General features: G+C 38.7%; 1 protein-coding gene across 2 annotated transcripts in view; it reads left to right on the top strand.

Moving 5' to 3' along the window:
• Positions 1-278: 278 nt before the first annotated feature.
• The window catches only part of Mms19 (MMS19 nucleotide excision repair protein), a 316830-nt gene continuing 295903 nt past the window's right edge, over positions 279-21205 (top strand). For both annotated transcript variants that reach the window (XM_083142473.1, XM_083142472.1), the window contains exon 1: positions 279-406. In XM_083142473.1, the coding sequence (XP_082998599.1) occupies positions 325-406 (82 nt within the window). In that variant the 5' untranslated portion in view covers positions 279-324. The remainder of the gene's footprint in view (positions 407-21205) is intronic.

Raw genomic sequence — 21205 nt, 5'->3', positions numbered from 1 at the left:
ACTTCCCCGAACTTCCACAATTATAAATAAACTGCATTCGGTAAGTAATTTCTCCTGTAAAATTGAAGAAATACGTTTTGCGGATTCGAAAATTTTACTCTTCACAGTATGTGTTCCACCACGTGCATGTCTCTTTTGAGGTTAGCAGAAAAAGAACGTGGAAGCAGACACTACCATAAATTAATCGTTAGGGAAAAAACATGTCGAAAATAGGAAAATTTTTCCCCTGGAAGTGGGAAATCGAGATAACAGGTTGTGGCAACACTGGAAAGGAGTATTATCTGTGCATGTATGATAGGTTGAAAAGGTTTCAGAGGTTTGAGAATGAACGAAAAATTAGTAAAAGATGTAATTATCGAACAAGACGAAGAACAGGTTCAATCGAAATGCCGAAGGATAGCATCAGGTATGATAGACTGTGGCATTATCATTAGTATTGGTAAAAATAATACTTGTAAGTTGTCACTGAGAAATCGCAAAGTACCATATACCGTGCATGATACATAGATCCAACCTTGCAGTATTAACTCTTTCCAGCCCACAACACCAACGAAGAGTACAAAAAGTAATTGGGGTAACAGTAGTATAAGCCGGAGACACATTAAACTCGTTTCTTTTCAAATAAATATCATTGCTACTTACCTCATATGCATAGCGGAAGATTTTTCAAGCTGGGGATAACTTTTTCCCATGAAAAACACGTTATTTTTAACATGATTCTTTAGGTAACAGTTTCATGCATCGGAGACACATTTAAATCGGATATTTTGTCTTTCTCGTGGTTTGTACTTGCCAATTATGTATTGCGGAACATAGTGGAAGGTGCCAATATGCTTTTTTCACGAAAACAAACACTTTTTCTGCTAAAATAAACCATTTTCCTTAATGCTACGGAAAGCATGTCACGGTGCGATATCGCTTGCTTTGCGAATTGTAACGCTTCTTTTGTTTTCGAATATCAATGTTTCCAACTCTATTGTGCATGAAAGTTGTAAAAAACCGGGCATCAAAAACCATGCACGGGTAGCCCCACAAACCATTGACGTTAGCCCCAAAAACCATCCACGGGTAGCCCCACAAACCATTGGCGGTAGCCCCAAAAACCATCCACGGGTAGCCCCACAAACCATTGACGTTAGCCCCAAAAACCATCCACGGGTAGCCCCACAAACCATTCACACGAGGTTAGGTTAGGCCTGTTAGGTTAGGTTCCATTAGCACCCATTTCACACCTAAATTCATCGAAAAACCATTTTCCTTTCTCGACAAAAAACCGCGCGTTTCTCGAAGAAAAAAAAATTGCGTTTCTCGAAAAAAATCGCGCGTTAGGAAACCCTGATTCCACTAGCGAGATCGCGTGACTTCCGACGCTAGAGTCATCTGCAGGTACATCTTGGAAACAACGGCATGATGTTGTCGATTTTCACAAAATGCGCAATATTATTACATGAAAAGTTATTATTTATTGTTCTGCTGCATTGTAGGATGAAGTTTTAGGAAGAATATATATCGACGGAGGTTGTAAACCTTGGAGAAACTCATTTCCGTAAGTAGTTTCTTGTGTAAAATTGAAGAAATGTGTCTCCGATGCATGAAACTGTTACCGATTCTTTATTTGTCGTTCCTAATTCGGCGGCCAAATCTTGACTCATGTTGTCTGTCGTCAGCTAATGTGCAGTGTTTCCGAAAAAGGGTATTCCTCGTCTTATCTTTCAGTAAAACATACGGTCACTTTAAAAAAAATATTAAACACTACTAAACAGTGACCAAAATTTTACGAAGTCGTAACAAATGCAAGTTACATTTATTAAATTTTTAGTGCTGACATATTGGAGTTTGTGTAAATATACGGAATGATAAGAGTAATCTTCTATTCTGCTCTTACTAATTTATCATTCATTTCTGTTAATAATTTATCAATCCGTAACCCCTTCTTTAGTGAATAGCGAGTATTAGTATTATCAACGTTGACTATCTTATAGGTTTCTTCTTTATTTATAATGTAGCTTTTGTGCAAGATTAATATTGAAAGTTGGTTGAGTAATAACGATGCAGATGAAAATACAATTTTTGTATTCAAAACAAATTCGAATAGCACAAAAAAGAAATCGTTAATCAACGGTTCCATGTACAAGGTACATTTTGGGAATTACTATCATCTTAGCACAAAAGGAATAATCAAATAGTAATGTAAAGTTAAAGTACCGTAGTGCTGTATGTACACATGTTTTATTCTTATTAAAAAAAAAGAAGGAACTCCAGGCTGTATATACTTTCAGATAGGTAGTTTCGTGCAACGTTCTATGCTAGTGCAATGCAAGAACGTATATATTTGTTTACAAAAAACAGTAATATTCACCCGGAAAATATACCTTGTACATATGTACAAGCTGTGGTCCTTTTTAGACGAGCGGATAGGGACAGCATTAGCACCTTGGGAAATACATGCTAACAACACCAAACATGGCCTGCCTAACCTATCCACATATGTATATAATAGCTTAAATAAAGAAATTATAATTTGCCAAACCTATTTACCTGCTTATTTATGCTATTATACGCCTACGTGGATAGGTTAGGCAGGCCAGGTTTGGTGTTGTTAGCATGTATTTCCCAAGGTGCTAATGCTGCCCCTAGCCGCTCGTCTTTTTACGCCAGTTATTTTGAAAAATCAAGTACAAGATCATGTGTATTGCATATGAATGTTAAAAAAAAACAACAACAGAAAAACTTGAGTGCACGTTTTATGCATCTTCAAGCATGTAGATTCGTGCAAGGTTTATTACAATGGTGCATTTTCTTTGTATCTACGAAACGTAACACCATTCGGAAATTGTTCCTTGTATATACGTATCAACGCCGTAAAGATACTGCTGTACCTGTATCTATTATTATTATTCTTTGCCAGTTTTAAAGTTAAAGTACAAAATCTCGCACAATGTAATTAAAAAATATGTTACTTCGCATAAAACGTTTCCTCTAAGTAGTAAATACCGAAAAAAAACTTTGGCATTTACGTTTTATGCTCTCCCATGAATATTAGGGTAGGGTTGGTTAGGTTAGGTACAAAACCAGTAGGAAATTGTTCCTTGTACATGCATGTCAACATCGTAAGGATGCTTGTTAACAGTAAACTTTTTTTTTTTGCCAGTTTTGGAAGTTAACATACAAAATCACACATATACAATGTATACGTTCCTTAAAAAATTGGTATTACGTCTTATGTACTACTAGGTATGTAGTTTCTTGCAAGGTTATTATTGTAAATGTGTGTGTTTGCAAAAAAACACACCACCATTCGGAAATTGTTCCTTGTACGTACATATGTATGAACTTGACGGTAAGAGTAGCTACTGCTAAATATTATACGTGCATTCTTTGCCAGTTGTTATTCGGAAACAACACATTACTTGTTTATTTGCAATGTTACATTCACACCAATGGCGACGGAAGTGACTCGAATAATATTACACGTGTTTTAATCTTAAAGATTACAAATTACTAGGATTGCGAAAAAGCAACTGTACAGTTCGTGTATTGTGTTTGGTTGAAAAAAATTGTTACAGTAAACACACATTCATTTATTTGGAACGGCATTTTAATACAATTTTGCAAGCATCAAACGCATTACTTTAACCTGGTTTTATTTTCTGTACCCGCATGCACTCAAATCCTACATACGAAATTACAGTGAAACTGCTAATGCTAAAATCAATATACAACATTTTCGGAACATGCACGAAAATGACCACCTAATATTCACTTCTACACATATATTTATAAACGTTGCTTTATTTATTGCTGTTTCTGGGATAGTTAACACATCCGCCTTTTTTTTTGCTGTTATTTGGTAATGCAAAACATGCAGCAAACTTTCACAATTTACAACAGCTGATCGAGACTTTGCCATTTTATCAACTATAAAAGTGCAAACACAGATTATACTAGGTACTGCATGTATCTGTTTGCTGCACAGTGTACTGCTTTTCCATATCTACCCGGCACTTAACGCGTTAGGCGGAGCCCCGACCGCCACTTACGTTACACGGGACTTTAAGTGCTAGGTAACGTTAGGCGGACATTGAACAACCGCAAAATGGTGTTAAGTGGGGGATAAGACGTTAAGCGGAGATGGTGCAACTGGCCCTTAGTGGCTGTATGTGCTGATGATTTTGACACCCCCATCTCCTGTGAAACACAGCGTAGAGGTTTGTTTGAAGAACGTTCTAACGCTGCACCAATTTCATCGAGTTTTGCTTCGGTTAGAATCTGTCGTTTTTGCTTAGGTGTTTTAAAATTTAATGATCCAGTTTCTCGTAATTTAAGGACAAGATGTCTAACCGTATCTCTATCTGGAGGTGAAACGACTGGGAATTTCTGTACAAATTGCCTACACACGTCTCGACACAAGTCTGTTTTCACGTAAGTGTCATACATAAAAATTCTTTGTTCTAACATGAACCTTGCGGCTGGCATTCCAAACGTCTCACTGACACAACACACATACACACTGCAATAACACAAACAAGTAACGGCAAGTAACCAAGAATAACACTCTTGCGCACAGTACGAAATTAACATGCTCTTTGTTTACATCTACTCGCCACTATATTCACAGCTCTGTCTTCATCTAGTCGCGAAGGAACAAAAAACTCGAGCTTGGAGATTTCAGATTGCAAGGAAGCTCACAAACACCATTGACTTTTAACAGTTTCGTCTGCAGCGTAATCTTGATACAGTGTTGCGCATTCAAAACCTCCAAACGATCCCCATCGACACAAAACTCTTTCAAGGATATAAACTTAAGCAGGACGTTACTGGTCAAAACTATGATTAAAATGTTTTATTATCTGTGGCTCAACATAGTTTTTAAAGCGTATTTATTTGTGTATATAAGTTCAGAACTTGGATGAATTACAGAACTTTTACGTGTTATAACACAGGTTAGTGCTCGTTTTGCAATATTTATATAAATGTCTGCATATGTCGATAAAAATAAACGGGCATTACAGGCCGCAAATGTCGGCATCTCTGTCAGCGCCGTCCGCCACGCTTCTCCCGATCTCTCGGCTGAAGATCGAAATGAACGCATGGTACATTATGCATGGGTAGCTGACGGATAGCCCCACGAACCATTTCCGATAAGGTTAGGTTAGGTTTTGTTACGTTAGGCAAGCATAGTAAAAAAAAGAGGGGGTTTGAATAACTGACAGGGGCTTACGTCATGAAACGTACGCAGCATCCGGTTGTCGTAGGCCAAGCAAATGAAAGCAAAGACAATTGTGCGTCCGTGAGATATTTCTCTTGAAAAATACATGATTTCCCGGTCAAATATATTCCACGATGAAAGAAAATCCGTTTCATTCGATTACTTTCAAATTCGAGATACTCACTAACTTTGGCCTCCAGTTGAAATTTGGCACTGACGTATAGAAATTGCAAAATTATGTGCAATTATTAACGGTATGATTGTCGATACACTATTATGGTAGCCATATTTGATGATGTGAACAATTAAAGATCGGTATTTGTGAATTTGGAGTTGAAATTTGGGTGTTGATTGTATGTTTGTTCAACGAATCATTGACGGTAAAGTTAGTCTACGTGATTTTTCAATAACGGAAATATCTCCAATTTGTTTCAAATTCGGTATACGTACTAATTTTGGTCTTGTAATCATGAATGTGCAGTTACAATTTGGCGATCATTTGGGGGCAGGTGACTTCGGTCAATTTCTAACATGCCCTTAAAAAGGGACTCTATATTGAAAGCCGGGTAGCTGCAGCATAGTGGAGGTGGGGCCGCGGTAGGGGCTGGTAGGTCAATAATCCCAGGGGCGGAGCCCGGAATCGGTTGGAAATTTGGACTCAAACATTTAAAACGGCAATATCTTAACTTTCAACGGCTATACATTCGTAAATACTTCTTTCTGCACTCCAGATTATAGTTTTTGAGGTATTTGAAACTGAAAATTTTTCGATAAATAATGAGCACTTGTGCCGATTGCAGACCACTTAATTTTGGTTATTTTGCAATTTGTACCTGTGAGCGCCAAATTTTAACTGCAGATTCGTGATTAGGAGGGCAAAATTAGTGAGTATTTGTAACAAATTGGAGAAACTCCTGGTATTGTAAAATCGCTCCAAAAATACTTCGACGAACGTTGTAGACCTTGGAGATACTCATTTCCGTAAGTAGTTTCTTGTGTAAAATTGAAGAAATGTGTCTCCGATGTATGAAACTGTTACCAAAATAATTTTTTGAAGTATATTTGTTCTCTAGGTATGAAATATCATAAAAAAGATATATTTAATTTTACATACACATAAGGCCCTAAATTTTTGTGATGACATATGGCATCATTGGGTAATAGTGGTAGCAAATTTCATATATAATTATGAAGTGTATTTTCATGAATATTTAACATTGTTTATTACAAATTATCACAAAATCATAGTTTAAATAACATTTCTTTTTCTTATTTAATTAAAATTTTAGTATCTGTGAAACATCTGAAATTCCTATATTTTCTTCTTTTTCACATTGGTACTTATGCATTCTGCATTGCTAAGGATTCTTGAAGGTGGCATTTTGTTTTTGTTTTTTCACGCAAATAATCTCAATTTTGGACATATTGAGTAATTCTTGTTTGTTCGTTTTTGCTGGCGTTACACGCAATATGGCGGAGAAATCTTGACTAGCGTTATCGATGATCAGTGGTTATGCAGTGTTGCAACCTTCTTCATTGAAAAATACCTACTGATTTTATATTTTTGGTATAATTTAAAATTACAGGGAATTTATCCAATTTGTTTGAAATTTGGGATACTAATTTGGGCCTCGTAATCACGAATCTGCACTTAAAATTTGGCACTTATTTGGGGGCAGGTGAATCCGGCCAATTTCTAACATGCCTTTAACAGGGACTCTATAGAGAAAGCCGGAGCATAGCGGTAGGGGTGGTAGGCCAATTACCCCAGGGGCGGAGCCCGGAATCGGTGGGAAATTTGGAAATCGAGGGAATAGAAATAAGAACTTAATTTAGATTATTTTGCTATTTCCACGTGTGAGCGCCAAATTTTAATGGCAGATTCGTGATTAGGGTGCCAAAATTAGTGAGTATGCCGAATTTCAAACAAAATGGAAAAATTCCCGGTATTATAAAATCGCTCTGTATTTTTTTCCAGGTTTGAAAACCCCACGAACCATGCATGGATAGCCCCACAAACCATGCATGGCAAGGTTAGGTTAGGTTAGGCAAACAGTTAATATTGTCATCTTCAAAATTGTCATGTTCTTGGAAAACAGTGGTGTGGTTGGAAACACTGACCGGGTGTTACATCATCGAACACATGCAACGTTCGGTTCACGTAGTCGAAGGACATACAGGCAACTGCTTTCATGCATTGGAGAGACATTAATCTTCAAAAATACATGATTTACTGGCGAAATAAATTAAGCGATGGGAAAAAACACTTCCATAACCTTTCAAAAGTACGGAAAGTCAGTTCGGGAATTACTTTCTCCTGTAAAATTGAAGAAATACGTTTCGCGGTACTAAAATTTTACCACACCTGAGTGTAAATTTGTTTGTTCTGCAATGTTACTTATGATTTCATCATCACAAAACTGCATGAAGTCCATTATAGGAGTTAACTCATTAGATGGGGGGAGGAGAAAATTCCCGCATGTTACAGAGTCTACTGGTTCAATATCACAATTTATCCATCTTGGTGTTATGTTGAATTCATGATCATGAATATATATGTTATTGCTACTCCAACCAGGCAAACTGGTACCTATTCAATCAATCAGTGGTATATCTTCTAAATCAAATTCATCTTGAGAATTCCTAACCTCATAGTCATGCCTTGTAGGATGATTGTTGTACATAATTCTTCATGGTTAGTAGCTGTGATCTCTGCTTCATCCACATCTGAGATGCATTCTTCATCGGATACATTTCCTTCAAGAATTGCAAAAATTTCCTCTCCTTTTAGGTTTCTACTGTACATCTGCAATAGTAATAATAATCATATTACAATTGTTTACCTCATTATTATACTTTACATTGAATTTAGATTTACATTTTTAATGCATTTTTAATTATGTATAATGTTCTTGCCTTTATTCATGATATACAAGAAATTTTCATTACAAAAAGAAGATAATACAGGCATAATATGAACACTTTCCAATCATTATGACTAATGATGCCAAGTTGCATCGTCCTCATTTCACACAATTGCAATGCTACAAATGGACTAGGCTACATCTAATTGAAATAATATATGATTGTATCAATTGAATCTCTTATAAGCTACAAAACACAATTTCATTGAGAAATAAGGTGCAACTTACCTTTTGTGCCATCATATATTCTGCAATGGTTCTACACAACCATAACTGCTTCAACACTGACAAGAGAACATCGCGTAAACAGCTCTTATACGAAGAACCTGAAGACTGTGACATCAGAGCCATCTCAGCAAGCCTTCTGGAACTACTTAGTGTTGCCGGATTTCAACTTTGAGCAAAACCCATGCTGCCACATATGAAGAAATTTAGTGATGCCATTTGGCATCATCTGACTGGAAAGGGTTAAACTGAATGTAACCTCTTTTATTGCATAGAAACATAGGCGTGCGCAGACCCTCTGATTAGTTGGGGCAAAAGCATTGATAAAAGTTCAGTCACGAAAGAAAAACCTCACTTTATTTCATTGTTTTTAGTTTCACTGCATTGATGGGTATATATGTGTGTGTATGTATACACACACACACATATAACAAATAAAGCAATCGTCTCTGAAATGTGCCATGCTCCTCCAAACAATTGTGTTCATGCATTTAACCTTCGAGGGTGCACGGTTAATAATCTTTTCACCAGCAGGTGCGTGACGCACTTTTTACGTCATTTATTATCATTCAAAATGAGCAAGGAAATTATAATGTAAACATAATTTTTTTTGGGTCTACATTTATTTATATCATTTCTGAGGTAATGAAACTATTGAAATACCAGTTAGGATGGTAAAAAAAATACAGTACGTAACTTAATACATTTTTATAGCACACAACGCTTTTCATCAGCAGGCGCGTGTCGTACTTTTTACGACAGTGTTATTCCTGCTGAAAACCTAAATGTTACAAGTATATATGTACAAACACATTACATTCCAAGTTCAAGAAAGCTCACTTGTTAATAATATCTACACTCTACCTGTTTAAATTTCACTACGTAGGTACATGAAATGTTATACTTGTTTGTGCTGTATTTTAGTCTGATGCAGAATCGTTTACACTGCACAGAGTACAGATAATGTTCGTTGTTGAATGCTTTTTGCAAGTATATGACTCACATGAATTACATATCATGGATGCGGAAGATCTTTTTTTCTCTGCAGCGCAAAGGCGGCATCTTCCTCATTTCTGTGGTGGTTCTTCTTCTTCACTGAAAAACACTCATATTCAGTATCAGAAAGTTCTTGTTCCGATTCACTGTCATATTGGTTGACTTCTATATACCTATTCGTCACTTAAGTCACTATCACTGTCCAATTCATGTGATCCTTATTCATCAGAAGAAACTTGAAAGATACACTGAATGTCGTTCACGTCTACGTTCTGTTGACTCATTTTCAACAATGACCTGACAATAAATTGCAGAACGGGAGCAGGTGTGCAGCGCAAACTTTACAACACTGTGTTCTGATCTGAAATAAACAACAACTGAAAGAGTACAACATATGGATTAGTAACAATGACTGCTAATATGCAACACAAAAGACCTCCTTGAGGAATAGATAAAAAGCATAGGTCGCCGAATTCAAAAGAGAAACAAGAAAATTAAAGAACATTACTTGTGTCACAAATTTTGCGCAGGCACGCCAGCTCGAAGTTTAAGACAAAACTGTTTAGCAGCAAGAGTCTGAAGAACTTAGTAGTTATAACTTCTCTATCTGGTAATTTACAATGCATTACAGAAAACAATAAAATTGCGAGCGAAGCGAGCAAGAAAACTTTATGACCCATTGAAAAATACCTACATTTAAAAATCTGTGGATGTCCCCCCTTGCCCCCCCGTGCACACGCCTATGCATAGAAAGGATATGTTGGGTTTAACCACAGAAGCGCAGAAACGTGCGTTTGCGGTTCAAGTTCATTTTGTTTTTTACGTAAAAGCTCACCCCTGATAACCCTTTACAACAGTCAGTTTCTATTCAATTTCCCTTCTTGTTGAAAGTGGTGTCTGAACTAGAGGAAGTTGACAAGGATGAGAATACAGGATGCTCAGTTATGTGAAATTTCAGTTACGTTACCCAGTATTTCCTGCAGTATTATACCAGGGTGGCGACAGACCTGGAAAACCTGGAAAACCGGGAAAAGTCAGGGAATTTGAGGTGTCAAAAAAAGTCAGGGAAATGTCAGGGAATTTCGTCTTGATTGACTTCGAACAGTCTTTTGACGAAAATTGTTATAACTCTGGCACTATGGGAGCAATCTACTTCGGATAACTTTTGTTTTGCAGCTAAAACATCAGCGCATGCAACGGTGTACAATTTACAACACCGGACCGAGGAAGGGGGCTTGGGGGGGCACGTCCCCCGAATTTCAATGGAAAAAACAAAAATCTGGAGTTTGCCCCCTCTTCTCCCGCTATTTTGGGGAGAAGGCGCAAACTTTAGTATTCTTTTCAAAGAATGGACATTTCTCAACAGAATGAAACATGTTTTATGTTCTTGGGTACCATACAAGTTGAATAATAAGCCAAAATGTGATTATTATTTTTTTTACGAAATGTATAAGTAATTTACATTTTTGGAGGAAAATTGTTATAACTCGGGCACTAAGGGAGCAATCTACTTCGGATAAGTTTTGTTTTGCAGCTAAAACATCAGAGCATGCAGCGGTGTATAATTCAGAACGCCGAACCAAGTAAAGGGGGTTTGGGGGGAGCGACTACCGAATTTCAATGGAAAAAAAAACAACAAAAATATGGAGTTTACCCACTATTCTCCTGTTATTTGGAAAGAAGGTGCGAACTTTAGTATTATTTTCGAAGAATGGACATTTCTCAAGAGAATGAAACATGTTTCATGTTCTTTGGTGCCATACAAGTTGAATAATATGCCAAAATGTGATTTTTCTTTTTTTACGAAAAATAGGTAATATGCATGTTTGGAGGAAAATTGTTATAACTCGGGTACTATGGGGGCAATCTACTTCGGATAAGTTTTGGTTTGCAGCTAAAACATCATAGCATGCAACTGTGTACAATTCAGAACACCGAACCGAAGAAGGGTGGGTTTGGGGGCGCAACTACCGAATTTCAATGAAAAAAAAATAATCTGGAGTTTACCTCCTCTTCTCCCGCTATTTTGGGGAGAAGGCGCAAACCTTAGTATTCTCTTCAAAGAATCGACGTTTCCAAAGAGATTGAAACATGTTTCATGTTCTTTGGTGCCATACAAGTTGAATAATATGCCAAAATGTGATTTTTCTTTTTTTACGAGAAATAGGTAATTTGCATGTTTGGAGGAAAATTATTATAACTCGGGTACTATGGGGGCAATCTACTTCGGATAAGTTTTGGTTTGCAGCTAAAACATCATAGCATGCAACCGTGTACAATTCAGAACACCGAACCGAAGAAGGGGGGGTTTGGGGGCGCAACTACCGAATTTCAATGAAAAAAAATCTGGAGTTTACCTCCTCTTCTCCCTCTATTTTGGGGAGAAGGCGCAAACCTTAGTATTCTCTTCAAAGAATGGACGTTTCCAAAGAGATTGAAATATGTTTCATGTTCTTTGGTGCCATACAAGTTGAATAATATGCCAAAATGTGATTTTTCTTTTTTTTTACGAAAAATAGGTAATTTGCATTTTTGGAGGAAAATTGTTATAACTCTGGCACTACGGGAGCAATCTACTTCGGATATGTTTTGTTTTGCAGATAAAACATCAGAGCATGCAACAGTGTACAATTCAGAACGCCGAACCGAGGAAGGGGGTTTGGGGTGGTGCGACCCCCGAATTTCAATGGAAAAGACAAATATGTGGAGTTTGCTACATTCTTTTCAAAGAATGGACATTTCTCAAGAGAATGAAACATGTTTCATGTTCTCGGGTGCCATACAAGTTGAATAATATGCCAAAATGTGAAACTGTTTTTTACGAAAAATAGGTAATTTGCATTTTTGGAGGAAAATTGTTATAACTTGGGCACTATGGGAGCAATCTACTTCGGATAAGTTTTGTTTTGCAGCTAAAACATCAGAGCATGCAACGGTGTACAATTCAGAATGTCGAACCGAGGAAAGGGGGTTTGGGGGGAGCGACTACCGAGTTTCAATGAAAAAAAACAACAAATAAAACATCTGGAGTTTACCCCCTCTTCTCCCACTATTTGGGAAGACGGTGGGAACTTTAGTATTCTTTTCAAAGAATGGATATTTCTCAAGAGAATGAAACATGTTTCATGTTCTTTGGTGCCATACAAGTTGAATTATGAGCCAAAATGTGAAAGAAACTCTGTTCGGAAATGTGGCATGGATATGTTGCGGAGGGGGGGGGGGGAGAGCTTGGCCATCAATATGAATTTCCCAGGCTTGCTCCAGACCTGTGTCAGTTTCCACCCAAACATAAGAGTATGAAGGTCCAAAACGCACATTCATTTCGTAATCAGCACCATGATACCATATGGTATCATCGGACCAGTACGACCTTACCCTGATGATACCATAATGGTTGTTATCATTGGAGGAGTAAAGGTTAAGCCTCTAAATATTATGTGGTGAAAAATGCATTGAATTATCATTTTTTCTTGTCCGTATGGGAGTAATAAGGGAACTTGTCAACAGATGGAGGGGATAAGAGCCGGTGGCGCCGTCCGATAGTTGTCAGACGTCGTAGTTAGGCATTTTGTTGGGCAAACTGAAGGAACATGGAAACAAATATGTTCCATTGATACATACGATTTTTGTCGAATATCACCACCCGACAAAGTATCTCACTACACCATGCGACAGAAATTGCATGGACTGTAACATCCAACAAAAATCGCATGCATAAACAAGAAGAGCTTTAGACTGCAAATATGCTGCTGGAATTTTATTACTCTTCTGGCTCACTTCACATTATTTAATGTAGCAGTGCTTACGAAGGTTTTCTTTCATCATCCTGACGCATTACTGGTTTCGCACAAGTTAACATACGTTTACAATGACATTGCACTATTCTTACATATCAAGAAGAACCCTACCAAATGGGATATATATTGAATACTATCACGAAAAAGTTAAACATAAATCTACATTGGTGAACGTTATAAAAATTGGCAAGTGCATGCTCCCAACATCAAATTTACTGCAACACTAGTATTGAAATGAAATTAATGCCACTCTCTGTCCTGTCTAATCTCGTGAGAGATGGTCTTAAATTTCTCACTGAGTGAAGTTAATGTCCAATATTATGAAATAAAATACTAATAATAAATACGTAAATATTTTAATATCATATTTACTCGAATCATTCAATCATAACAGCAAATCACTTCCTTCAAGAATTGACTTTTCTCTGCCAGCCCTGCTAAATTTTCACTTTCCATCTACTGATTTATACGAGGGGTGGCCAGAAAGTAATTTCCAATTAGTAGGTACATTGATTTTTGCAAACGCCAAAACCGTTAAAAATGGTAATTGCTGCGAAATTATGTTTAGGAATGTGCAGTGATGTCTAGACACATTTTTCGCCCGTTCGAAATATCGAAATAATGCGAATTTGGCAAAAAATGCGAATTGTAGGCATTTTTAGCGATTTTTTTTAAAAGAAATGTCCTAAAACCATGAAATCCAACATCCTTGTCTTTTCTAGGCCATGTTTGTGTACAAAGAACATTCAAGTTTTCCAACATTTTACTCAAGAGTAAACTATAGAGTTATACGTACGTGAAATGATTCTGACAGCCACATTAAATCATATATTTCCCACGATTTTTTCAACTTCTATCAAAACCATTTGCATCACAGAGCAAAGTGGCAAGGTTATAACAGGAGATGGAGTGCTTATCTACCGTCACACGGGAGCCACATCTTCGTATTTGTCGCACGAGATATGTTTTGAATTACCACGCTAAGTGCGTTCTATCGGCATTTCTCGATTGAGTAATAATGGAGCTCAGTCGTTAGGGCATCTGACTACTATGCGAGAGACCCGGGTTCGATCCCCAGCGGGGGAGAACCGGGATGTTTTCCACCTATTCAAACTGCTCCGGTGCCCACCCAGCATCATACGAAGCTGGTACCTTGAGGAAACTTTGAGGGATAAAGGCAGCCAAGAGTGTGGTGCTGATCACATCATCCCCACGTTCAGCCGTGATCAAGAAAGTGTGGGGCCCTAACCCCACACCAAAATTTCATTATCTAAAATCCTTCCCTTAAAATTAATAAAGGGGTATGGAAAATAACTTTCAAGATATCAAACTCTCGCGAAGAGGCATAAGCCATGTGACTTACAATTTGAAACAGTAGTTTAAAAACACCATGAAGGTATAATTTCAGATATTTGCCAGAAAATGCGCTAAAATGAAAATGTGAATTTTGGGAAAAATTTTCGGCATAATCACCACCGTTGTTCTGGCATGTGTCGCACCATGGCACTAAATTTTGTATGCCCATGGTATATGTGTGTGACACCAAAGAGTGGAACAATCTCTACCGCAATGTAGCTGTCAAATCCTTGCCTTGCCAGAAACCTCTTCAGTTAAACAAAGAGATGAAAGTAGGTACATTCAAGGCCAGGGCTGTACAGGGAGTGGTCCAAGTTCTCTCACCTGAAGTGATGCAAAGGGCCCGTGTGTACTCAGCTCTATGGGGTTGTGCACATTCGATTGGCCTTCCGTGAATTGTCTGCACCATCATCTGACCATCCTATCACTCACGACGTCCGGTCTGCACAACTCACACGATTGCTCTGTGCCAAATTCTGAGTGTGCAATGTAGGCTACATCGCAGTCGGTGGGAGACTGTATGAGAGCTGCAATCTTTAACCTAGAACTGTCCTAAACCGGCTACATTGCAACTGTACCAGATTACAGCTACATGCCACTTCTTCCTGCCTGTATGTGTGTGTCGCTCTCTGACCACTAGTGCTGCGTATAGGTACCATTGGAGCTTTTCCAGGATGCCCCTCGTATATGAACTTTCAGAAGCTTTTATTATTAGTGTGTTCCTGTTTTAATGTGTTGGTTAGCTAAATCAGGTACCTATACAATGCAATTCTATAAATTCCTTGATATCCCATCGATAATGTAAGGAAATATGACACTTTCTTTTGTTTGATTCAGTTGTTTCACTTATATGCAAGAGTTAAGTTGTTTGTTTTACAGAGAAGAGAGAAGTAGCTTTATGCATTGAAAAATGAGTCCGCACTCATAGTTTTTGCAAGCAGAGGGTTCCAAACTTCAGTGGAAATATCAACATATAATACCGAGAATGTATAAGGAGACTGATAAATTACAAATTGTATTTCTTAATCAGTCACTCTTATCTCATTTAGTCGTAACTTTACAATAAGCAAGTATGTTATTTTAAACTTACTGCATATGACAAAATTCCATAATCCTTCCTTAACTTGTGAATTGTAATAATTTTCCAAATTCACTATTTTGCAGTTTGAATTCAAGTCATAGAGAATAGAGAAATTAAGTCAATTTAATAGAAGATAATATTCATACTTAGCAAAACCATATGTGGATCTGTATGAGTTTATTATTTCCATTTGTAAAAACATCAATTTAGTTTAGTTTGTAATTGTCAGGGAAAAATGTAAATTTTGTCCTGGAAAACCTGGAAAAGTCAGGGAATTTCATTTCTGCTTGTTTGTAGCCACCCTGTATACGTTTGTGAAGAATTTCATATTGGGATTTCATCATGCTGCGGATGCTTTTTTTTACATGGTTGGATTTCGATGTACATCTGTTAACACATACTGCAGAGTTCTAACGATTACTTGCTGCATGCTTCCTTGACACTGGTTTTTCATTGCCACCAACCATTCGTTTACTATCGTCTGAATTACGAATTGCCCCTGCTATAGAGCGACCACAATGAATAGAACCTTTGGCCAAAAGTCTCCGTGCACCTTGGTTCAACTTGGACCACAAGGAAGCATGCTCTACTCTGCCCCTCCCTCCATGTGGGATTACCATTCACAGGAGTTGCGGGTCTGTGCTAGGGGTGGCCAGATCCGGATCCTGGCGGATCCGGTTGGTTCCGGATCCTTAGGATCCGGATCCTAAAATTTTTCGGATCCGGATCCGCGGATCCGGAATTTTCAGATCCGGATCCGGAATTTTCAGATCCGGATCCGGATCCAGAACTTTCTTATCCGGATTCAGATCTTTCGGATCCGGATCCAGAATTTTCGGATCCGGATCCAAAACTTTCGGATCCGGTACTTTCAGATCCGGTACTTTCAGATCCGGATCAGGTACTTTCGGATCCGGATCCGGTACTTTTGGATCCGGATCCGGAATTTTCGGATCCGGATCCGTTTTGCCATCCCACATGCGCTTCTTTGGAAAGTAAGAATGTGCTTATAACATATTGTTACCTGCTAATATACATATATATATAATATACATACACACACATATATATATATATAGTGTGTGTGCTCGCGTGCGCGGTTTGTAATTAATTAATACACTTACTTACTAGGGAGGTCTAAGTCTCCCCCTCCGATTTCCATGAAACTTGGCAGGTGTATAGACCCCCCTCAAATGTCAAGATGAGGAGAAATTGAAGTCCCCGAAACCACGTAAATATGGCATAGGAAGAAACAGGGGGCATACGGCCTCTCTATACACCTGTCAAATTTCATGGGAATCGGAGGGGGACACAGGGGTCAGATGATTCCCACAGCAATTTGTCCTAATCTTGACATTTGAGGCGGGTTTTGCCCCCTAAAACAGTATTTTAGCCGAAACAAAAAAACACGTATTTCTTCCTTTGGGCCCCTCTATACACCTGCGAAGTTTCATGAAAATCGGAGGGGGAGACTTAGACCTCCCTAGTAAGTAAGTGTATTAATTAATTACAAACCGCGCACGCGAGCACACACACTATATATATATATATGTGTGTGTATGTATATTATATATATATGTATATTAGCAGGTAACAATATGTTATAAGCACATTCTTACTTTCCAAAGAAGCGCATGTGGGATGGCAAAACGGATCCGGATCCGAAAATTCCGGATCCGGATCCAAAAGTACCGGATCCGGATCCGAAAGTACCTGATCCGGATCTGAAAGTACCGGATCCGAAAGTTTTGGATCCGGATCCGAAAATTCTGGATCCGGATCCGAAAGATCTGAATCCGGATCCAAAAGTTCTGGATCCGGATCCGGATCTGAAAATTCCGGATCTGAAAATTCCGGATCCGGATCCGGATCTGAAAATTCTGGATCCGGATCCGGATCTGAAAATTCCGGATCCGCGGATCCGGATCTGAAAAATTTTAGGATCCGGATCCTAAGGATCCGGAACCAACCGGATCCGGATTTCGGATCCGCCAGGATCCGGATCTGGCCACCCCTAGCACAGACCCGCGACTCCTGTGAATGGTAATCCCACATGGAGGGAGGGGCAGAGTAGAGCATGCTTCCTTGTGGTCCAAGTTGAACCAAGGTGCACGGAGACTTTTGGCCAAAGGTTCTATTCATTGTGGTCGCTCTATAGCAGGGGCAATTCGTAATTCAGACGATAGTAAACGAATGGTTGGTGGCAATGAAAAACCAGTGTCAAGGAAGCATGCAGCAAGTAATCGTTAGAACTCTGCAGTATGTGTTAACAGATGTACATCGAAATCCAACCATGTAAAAAAAAGCATCCGCAGCATGATGAAATCCCAATATGAAATTCTTCACAAACGTATACAGGGTGGCTACAAACAAGCAGAAATGAAATTCCCTGACTTTTCCAGGTTTTCCAGGACAAAATTTACATTTTTCCCTGACAATTACAAACTAAACTAAATTGATGTTTTTACAAATGGAAATAATAAACTCATACAGATCCACATATGGTTTTGCTAAGTATGAATATTATCTTCTATTAAATTGACTTAATTTCTCTATTCTCTATGACTTGAATTCAAACTGCAAAATAGTGAATTTGGAAAATTATTACAATTCACAAGTTAAGGAAGGATTATGGAATTTTGTCATATGCAGTAAGTTTAAAATAACATACTTGCTTATTGTAAAGTTACGACTAAATGAGATAAGAGTGACTGATTAAGAAATACAATTTGTAATTTATCAGTCTCCTTATACATTCTCGGTATTATATGTTGATATTTCCACTGAAGTTTGGAACCCTCTGCTTGCAAAAACTATGAGTGCGGACTCATTTTTCAATGCATAAAGCTACTTCTCTCTTCTCTGTAAAACAAACAACTTAACTCTTGCATATAAGTGAAACAACTGAATCAAACAAAAGAAAGTGTCATATTTCCTTACATTATCGATGGGATATCAAGGAATTTATAGAATTGCATTGTATAGGTACCTGATTTAGCTAACCAACACATTAAAACAGGAACACACTAATAATAAAAGCTTCTGAAAGTTCATATACGAGGGGCATCCTGGAAAAGCTCCAATGGTACCTATACGCAGCACTAGTGGTCAGAGAGCGACACACACATACAGGCAGGAAGAAGTGGCATGTAGCTGTAATCTGGTACAGTTGCAATGTAGCCGGTTTAGGACAGTTCTAGGTTAAAGATTGCAGCTCTCATACAGTCTCCCACCGACTGCGATGTAGCCTACATTGCACACTCAGAATTTGGCACAGAGCAATCGTGTGAGTTGTGCAGACCGGACGTCGTGAGTGATAGGATGGTCAGATGATGGTGCAGACAATTCACGGAAGGCCAATCGAATGTGCACAACCCCATAGAGCTGAGTACACACGGGCCCTTTGCATCACTTCAGGTGAGAGAACTTGGACCACTCCCTGTACAGCCCTGGCCTTGAATGTACCTACTTTCATCTCTTTGTTTAACTGAAGAGGTTTCTGGCAAGGCAAGGATTTGACAGCTACATTGCGGTAGAGATTGTTCCACTCTTTGGTGTCACACACATATACCATGGGCATACAAAATTTAGTGCCATGGTGCGACACATGCCAGAACAACGGTGGTGATTATGCCGAAAATTTTTCCCAAAATTCACATTTTCATTTTAGCGCATTTTCTGGAACACAGGGGTCAGATCCCCACTTCAATTTGTCCTCATCTTGACATTTGAGAGGAGGTTGCCCTCTAGAACAATTTTTTTTCCGAAACAAAAAAACACGTATTTCTGCCAAGTTTCATGGAAATCTGAGGGGGACACAGGGGTCAGATCCCCACTTCAATTTGTCCTCATCTTGACAATTCAGTGGGTTTCGCCCTGTAAAACAGTTTTTTAGCTGAAACAAAAAAAAAAACATGTATTTCTTCCTTTGGGCCCCACTATACACCTGCCAAGTTTCATGGAAATCGGAGGGGGACACACAAATCAAATGCCCACTTAAATTTGTCCTCATATTGACATTTGAGGGGGGTTGCCCCCTAAAATCGTTTTTTAGCCGAAACAAAAAAAACACGTATTTCTTCATTTGGGCCCGTTTATACACACACCTACCAAGTATCATGGAAATCGGAGGGGGACACAGGGGTCCGATCCTCACTTCAATTTGTCCTCATCTTGACATTTGAGGGGGTTGTGCCCCCTAAAACCGTTTTTTAGCTGAAACAAAAAAAGCACTTATTTCTTCCATTGGGCCCCACTATACACCTGCGAAGTTTTATGGAAATGGGAGGGACACAGGGGTCAGATCCTCACTTCAATTTGTCCTCATCTTGACATTTGAGGGGGTTTTGCCCCCTAAAACCGTTTTTTATCTGAAACAAAAAAACACGTATTTCTTCCATTGGGCCCCACTATACAGTATACACCTGCCAAGTTTCATGGAAATCGGAAAGACACAGGGGTCAGATCCTCACTTCAATTTGTCCTCATCTTGACATTTGAGGGGGTTTTGCCCCCTAAAACCGTTTTTTAGCTGAAACAAAAAAAAACACGTATTTCTTCATTTGGGCCCGTTTATACACACACCTGCCAAGTATCATGGAAATCGGAGGGGGACACAGGGTCAGATCCTCACTTCAATTTTTCCTCATCTTGACATTTGAGGGGGTTTTGCCCCCTAAAACCGTTTTTTTATCTGAAACAAAAAAACACGTATTTCTTCCATTGGGCCCCACTATACACCTGCCAAGTTTCATGGAAATCGGAAAGACACAGGGGTCAGATCCTCACTTCAATTTGTCCTCATCTTGACATTTGAGGGGGTTTTGCCCCCTAAAACCGTTTTTTAGCTGAAACAAAAAAACACGTAATTCTTCCTTTGGGCCCCACTATACTGCCAAGTTTCATGGAAATCGGAGGGGGACCTTTAGATAACCTCCCTTGTTAGTCTTACACTTTGTAATTATTTAACACTGCATATATTATAATGTTTTATTTTAATTTGTAAAACTGTAACTGTAGAACAATTGTATAATTTTTCTATAACATTTCTATCTTGTTATATGTGTTAAAGGTTTCATCCTGGAATGGAATGTCTCACATTTATGTGTGTTTTCATTTCCAATACATTCGAATGAATACATATTCGTTTCAATGGCATTTACAAAATCACTTCGGACATTTGTGCACGAGTGTGTTAGCCGATGCGTAGCAAAGTATTTTAGGAACAACACTTGAAAAAAATTCTTGTAGGACTAAGGTGTGGTAATATTATAATGGGACTGAGATACGAAACTCTTGGATCCGGATCCGGATTTTCGGATCCGGAACTCTCGGATCCGGATCCAGATCCGAAACTTTCAGACCCGGAGCTCTCGGATCCGGATCCAGATCCGGAAATTTCGGATCCGGAACTCTCGGATCCGGATCCAGATCTGGAACTTTCGGATCCGGATCCAGATCTGGGATTTTCGGATCCGGATCCAAGTAGATCCGGATTTCTCGGATCCGGATCCAAGCAGATCCGGATCCGGATCCGTTTGGCCATCCCTAGTCTGTGCAGGCTCTTTTGCTTGTGGTTTCCTATATGTAGATCACGTGTGAAGTACGAAGGGATTTC

Source organism: Lepisma saccharinum, chromosome 21, assembly GCF_977018435.1.
Source record: "Lepisma saccharinum chromosome 21, izLepSacc3.1, whole genome shotgun sequence".
Classification (NCBI taxonomy): Eukaryota; Metazoa; Arthropoda; class Insecta; order Zygentoma; family Lepismatidae; genus Lepisma; species Lepisma saccharinum.
The sequence above is the reverse complement of the archived record's forward strand: the minus strand, read 5'-3'. Positions and strand labels throughout refer to the sequence as shown.